This window comes from Zootoca vivipara, chromosome 8 (assembly GCF_963506605.1).
Source record: "Zootoca vivipara chromosome 8, rZooViv1.1, whole genome shotgun sequence".
Lineage (NCBI taxonomy): Eukaryota > Metazoa > Chordata > Lepidosauria > Squamata > Lacertidae > Zootoca > Zootoca vivipara.
This window is the reverse complement of record NC_083283.1, coordinates 73,959,380-73,965,379: the sequence shown is the minus strand read 5'-3', so window position 1 is coordinate 73,965,379 and position 6,000 is coordinate 73,959,380. Positions and strand designations below refer to the sequence as shown.

Sequence of the window (6,000 nt, the reverse complement as noted above, 5' to 3'; positions counted from 1 at the left end):
CGCAAACCGGGACACGCACTTCCGGGTTTGATGTGTTCGTAACCCAAAACGTACACAAACCAGACTGTTCGCAAACCAAAGTACTACTGTATGTTGGTGTGGCAACTGCTTTCCTGAAGGGTATGTGGAATCAGTACTGGGCTCCACGAAGGTGGATAAACTGAAGTTCAATCCGGGTTATGTCTGAGCAATATAGCAGGTGACTCGCTGACCTGGCTAGCTGGAGAAGTGGCCATTTTGGCTGGGATTGCACTCTCCCCTGTGGAACATGCTCAGGGTTTGGAAGTACTCTTCGACTTAGCTTTACAGCCAGATTTAGAGTCTCTGGTGGGAGCTGTGGCCATTTATTAACTTCAGCTGATTTGCCAGCTGCAACTTTTGCTGGAAAACAATGACCTGGCTACAATCCGGCATGCTCTGGTTACCTCTAGACAGCACGACTGGAATGCATCCTTTATAGGACTGCCTTTGGAAACAGTCCAGAACTTTCTACCGGTATAGAATGCTGTGACCCAATTGTTCAAATGTGTGCTGGAATGAACACACCCCACCAGTTCTGATATGCCTGCACTGGTTATCAAAGTCCAGTAGTAAGTGCTAGTTTAGATCCTTAAAGCCCTACACAGCCTGGGTTCTGGCTATCGGGAAAATGCTTCTCCCTTCAGATATCTTCTAGAGGTTGTGTAGTTATTTACCTCCTTGGCTTGGGGGCTCACATAACTCCATACCCTCCAACATTTCTCTGATGAAGATAGGGACGTCCTACCATACCAACATTCTCCAGTAGGGATGTCCAAAGGAAAAGTGGAACATTCCAAGATAAAATCAGAAACCAGGACTGTCCCTGGAAAATAGGGACCCTTGGAGGGCCTGCTACTTGAGGCACTGCTCCTCCATGGGAAACCAGAGGAAAAGTACCTAGAATATGTGGCAAAGTACGGTGGTGCCTCGCTAGACAAATTTAATTCATTCCACGGATCTTTTCTTATAACGAAAAATTCGTCTAGCGAATCCCATAGGAATGCATTGAATTTTTTTTTGCCCATAGGAATGCATTAATTGAATTTCAATGCATTCCTATGGGAAACCGCGATTCGCTAGACGAATTTTTCATAAAACGAATTCGTCTAGCGAGGCAACCTCCGCTAGAAAAAACCTTTCGTTATGCGGAAATTTCGTTAAGCAGGGCATTCGTTAAGCGAGGCACCACTGTACCTAGAATATGTGACTCGCAGAGAACTCCTTGTTCTAACTGCTCTTTCATAGCTACATTTCTTTCTCTACTTCTTTGGCCCCACTAATCCTACTACCAACTTGTCTCCGCATTACACCAGCATGGCCTTTCAAAAAACTGACCTCGGCTTGCAACTCTGAATTTGCTGTAGCCCTTGGTTTGATGCCTCAGGCTGGCTGACGTTCTGACAAAGTCCATCCAGGTTCCTTCACTTTTCCACTGCTAGGCTCTGTGGACTCCAATTAACCCCAGCCAGCATAGTCAAATATCAGGGATAGTGGCGGGGGGAGCCATCTTTGAAAAGAGTGGGGCTCACATTTAACCTACCGCAGACAGCTCCCAAATATTTCTTCACTACATGCAAGCAAGGAGAGTGAATTGGAATAAATTTGCAACCACTAACACCTTAAATGTTTTTAAATTATTTAACTTTTATTACTGTTGCACCATTTATACAATTACATATAATTTCAATGCATCCATTGTACATTTTGCTTTTTCGTTTTGTTTTTTTCCCCAATGAGTGGTGTATTGGTGTCTGTGACACAGAATGGAAGAGAAACTGGAACTGCAATGAACGCAGATTTTTTTTTTTCATTTTCACTGACCAATAAACAGAACTACAGGTGCACCCAACCACGGACATGCATTAAACTCGTCATGAGAAATCTAGGTAGGCTAAGTAGGATGAGAATGCGTTTTTTTTGTTTTTGTTTTTTGTTTTTTTATATTTTTTTAACTCCCAAAAATATTTGGAGAGGAAGAAGAATCAGAGGATTGGCATTGAGAAAAAAATGTGGACAGCTGTGTGAGTTTCGTCTGAAAGCTGCCGTTCATCCACTGCATAAAAAATACAAAATGATAAAGGCTGTAAAAAAAAAAAAATACAAACCACAGGAAATACTGCTTTCGTAAAGATCTGATTGGTGTGGCACTGAGCCCAACTGGGCAGAATCTTCAATTACATCATCACTCCCAAACCCCCCATTAGAGAAAAAGAAGAAAGGAAAAGATCCAAAGATTGGTGGAGTGCATTTACCGAGCGGTTCATGTACAAAAAAAAAAGAGGTACTGCATTTTCGGACATCTGGGTTGCCTTATTTTAACTACTGATTGAAATACAGGACTTGGCAAAGTCGGCAGAAAGTATATTAGATATTTCCCCCACAAAAATACTATTTGGATTCCCACCCCAGCCCGTCCTCTGCCAGAACCAGCACCCCAGCCCCCTCCCTCCTTCCAACTTGATGGGACAATCTGTTTTTCAAAACTTTGTTTTTTTTTCCTTTTTTATTTTTCCTGGGCAATACATATCGTTATTTCAGATCTGAAATGAGTTAGTAGAGCTGGAAAAGAGAGAGAGAGAGAGAGAGAGAGAGAGAGAGAGAGAGAGAGAGAGAGAGAGAGAGAGAGAGAGAGGTAATAATAATAATAAAAATACACAGGTTGTTTAAAGTGGTTAATTTGTCGTCGTCGTCGCTGCTGCTGCTGCCACCATTTCGTTTCCCAATAGGCTGTCCAATTTTAATCTTTCACTGCTATGGTTTGATCCGAATTAGTTGCTGGGGCTTCAGATGGTTTCGCTTCTTCTGGCGGGGCCGCAGGCTCCGAGGCCTTAGGAGTAGAACTAGGTGCTTCTGTTGTTGCCGGGGTCTCCTTGGAAGAAGGCGCAGCCTCGCTGCTGCTAGGTTTTGAGTCTGAAGCTGGGGCCACTTCACTTTTAGTTTCTTGGGGGGCTGTGGGCACTGCAGGAGCCTCAGTCTTTTTGACTTCCCCTTCCTCCTTGCCTTTGTCATCTACTTTACTAGTAGCTGTGGCTTCTGAAGGCTGGGAAGCTTTTGCATCGCTGCTGGGCTCAGAAGGCTTCGGCGCGTCACTGCTGGCTGGAGGAGGAGCGGCAGGGCTGGGCTCCTCCGCCTTGGGCGCCTGCTGCTCGTTGTTCTTCGGAGCCTCAGCCTTGGCATCGGCGACAGCCTCGGGCTTTTCCGGCTCAGGTTTCTTGGGCTCTTCCTGGCTCGGGGCAGCCGTCTCTTTCTCCCCTTCTTTCTCTTCCGCCTTCTTGGCCTCCTTGTCTCCCTGCTTATCCTCCTGGTTATTCTCCTTCACTTCTGCCGTCTCCGTTGTGGTGGCCTGGCTCTGATCGTTCTCCTTCAGAGCCTCGCCTTCCTCCACGGCCGCCCCCTCAGCCTTCTTGTCCTTGTCCTTGGCCTTTTCGTCGTTCACATTGTAGCCCTTCTTCTTCTTGCTCAGTTTGCCTCCCATGTTGGAGCCCTGAGGACAAGGAAAGAGAAAGAGGGTTACCCAGAAAGAAGGACACCTTGTTCTGAGCCAGGGTCAAAACACAAAACACTCATGAACTGGTGGCTTTCTTCTCACACCAGCATTGGAATTCGTTGCGGAGAGGGGAACGATGAGCAATTTACACCACCGCAGACTGCGGGTGTAACTGGTACCTACATTCCAAATTTATGTTTGTTTTCTACTTTGTCTGACTTGTTGTGACTTTCCTTAAATAAGGTTGTAGTTTAAGGACAGCTGATCATTCTCTCTTGGAGCCCCATCCTGCCCCGCCCCCACATGACAGTGCTATAGTTCCCTGGATTCCTCGGGAGAAAGGAAACAATAGTTACACCCTTTTAAGTCTATAGTGCACATACACTCATAGTAAATAAGGAACTTATTATTGGGGACCGCCCACTCCTCTTTCTGCACCTTCCCGAGAAGAGGAGGACAGCACAGATTTAGAACAGTGGTTTACAGAAGATCATAGTTCAAAGGCTGCAGAGGGGAGAAGCTTGGAAATATTGGAGGGAGAAACAGCACCAGGGGAGAAACACCTAACAGACTCAGTATCTCTAGAAAGCATTCCTGACCCTGCCTCTCCTAGGAGCAGGCATGTCCTGAGAGGAGTAGAACAGAAAGCTCAGACGCAGAAAGCACAGATCAGCAGGCGCAGGGATGATGTGGAATAGGAGGGACTGAGGGGGTGGGACTTTACTCGGAGCAACGCCATTATCTACAAGAGACCGCATTCCTTCGTCTCTGTGAATACTGAATAAACAACTGGTAAGAACTCTTATTGTTCATCTACTTCTTGGCATCCCACTGTGAGAGGGATAGGATTCCCTGAAGCCTTGACAGGTATAAATGTATACAATGGAGCATAGGAAGAAAGCCACTGGTTCATCTAGCTAAGTGCTTCCCAAACTTGGGTCTCCAGTTGTTTTTGGACTACAATTCCCAACATCCCTAACTAGCTGTGACATACTGGGGATTGCACCCAAAACCTTCTGCATGCAAACCTTCTGAGCTACAGCTCCTGACCATATGTGCAAACATCATTAAGCAGATGGCACTTACGGTGGCCTCATGTGCCTTCAGACCGTTCCCTGGGACTAATTTCATTATCTACCTTCTCTTTACCAGCCCTCAGAATTCCTACAGATATTCAACCTGAGCAGAACTTTCCAGATTGCAAATTTCACTCCAGGCAAATTCTGGCGGAGGTTCGAGAGCCGGAATCCAGAATGCCTTAGAAGACAAAGGTTTGATTAATGTAGCCTTCTGCTCCTTCTTGTAACTGTTCATTTCATAGATCAGAACCACCCAAAGTCCAAATTCTGTCTCTAAGAAGACTTTGAACAGTAATACCTTGGCACAGGTGGCTAGATTAGAAAGCCAGAAAAATGGGAATCTGCAACAGAAGGCAAGCCTCTTCTTCCTTTTTCTAACACTCACAGTTGTGGCTGGGAGACAGACTCTGCATTAAAATCTACACATAGCTACAAGCCAAGGCATTGCATATAGTATCCGAAGCGAGATGTAGCAGAATATCCCTACCTCTCAGAACATTTATTACAGTGGAATCTCGGTTTTCGAACGCAATCCATTCTGGAAGACAGTTCAGCTTCCAAAATGTTCGAAAACCGAGGATCAATGGGCTGGCTGCAAAGTCAATGGGGGGGGGGAAATGAAAAACGTGCATCGGAAGTCATTTGACTTTCGAGGCACATTCAAAAATGGAAGCAATTACTTCTGGGTTTTTGGCGTTCGGGTTCTGAATTGTTCAGCTTCCGTGACACTCGAAAACCAAGGCTCCACTGTATTACTATTTTTAAACACTTACATATTTTCCTTACAAATGAAACAGTGGGTAATATTTTTACTCACCATTATTTAACTTTTTTTAGGGATGCAGGGGGAAATTGCTTTGTAAACCAGATCCTGGGTCTGGTGGTATCACTATCCCAAATAATCCCCGTCCCATAAAGTAGGCATTCCGTAATTCTAAACCTGATATTTCTAGAAAACATAGTCAACCCTTTCATTTAGAAGAGTCTGCTTTGGCAAGTCCATGTCCGCATTTGGACATCTGAGGCTTTGTAAATCATGATTTATAGATTCACGCAAGCATCATTCATCCATGGCTAGCTGGCCCGGTCACGCGTTGCTGTGACTTAGTCTGTGAAATGGGTCCTCAGAGTCCCCCTTCAGACTTCCCTCACCTTCAGAGTCCCCCTTCATTTAGTTGAAATGTTTTATGTGTTGCTGTGACCATGCCTGGGGGTCCCCCCAGGGTGTCCCAAGGCATGACGTATTTCGCCGCCTCCTCCCCCTTCCCCCGGGTCATCCCTGTGACTGTTCCCAGGGTGTCCTGATCCATCAACTATCCCTCCCCCTACTCCCCTCATCACCTGACTCATCCCTGTGAACCCCCCCACCCTGGCCTGACCCATGAAGTATCCCACCCCCTCCTTTCCCCACCC

General features: G+C 45.9%; 1 protein-coding gene across 2 annotated transcripts in view; it reads right to left on the bottom strand.

The window, feature by feature from the left end:
- Positions 1–2,603: 2,603 nt before the first annotated feature.
- The window catches only part of BASP1 (brain abundant membrane attached signal protein 1), a 72,743-nt gene continuing 69,346 nt past the window's right edge, over positions 2,604–6,000 (bottom strand). For both annotated transcript variants that reach the window (XM_035124990.2, XM_060278033.1), the window contains exon 2: positions 2,604–3,505. In XM_035124990.2, coding sequence (XP_034980881.1) covers positions 2,759–3,496 — 738 coding nt within the window. In that variant the 5' untranslated portion in view covers positions 3,497–3,505 and the 3' untranslated portion in view covers positions 2,604–2,758. The remainder of the gene's footprint in view (positions 3,506–6,000) is intronic.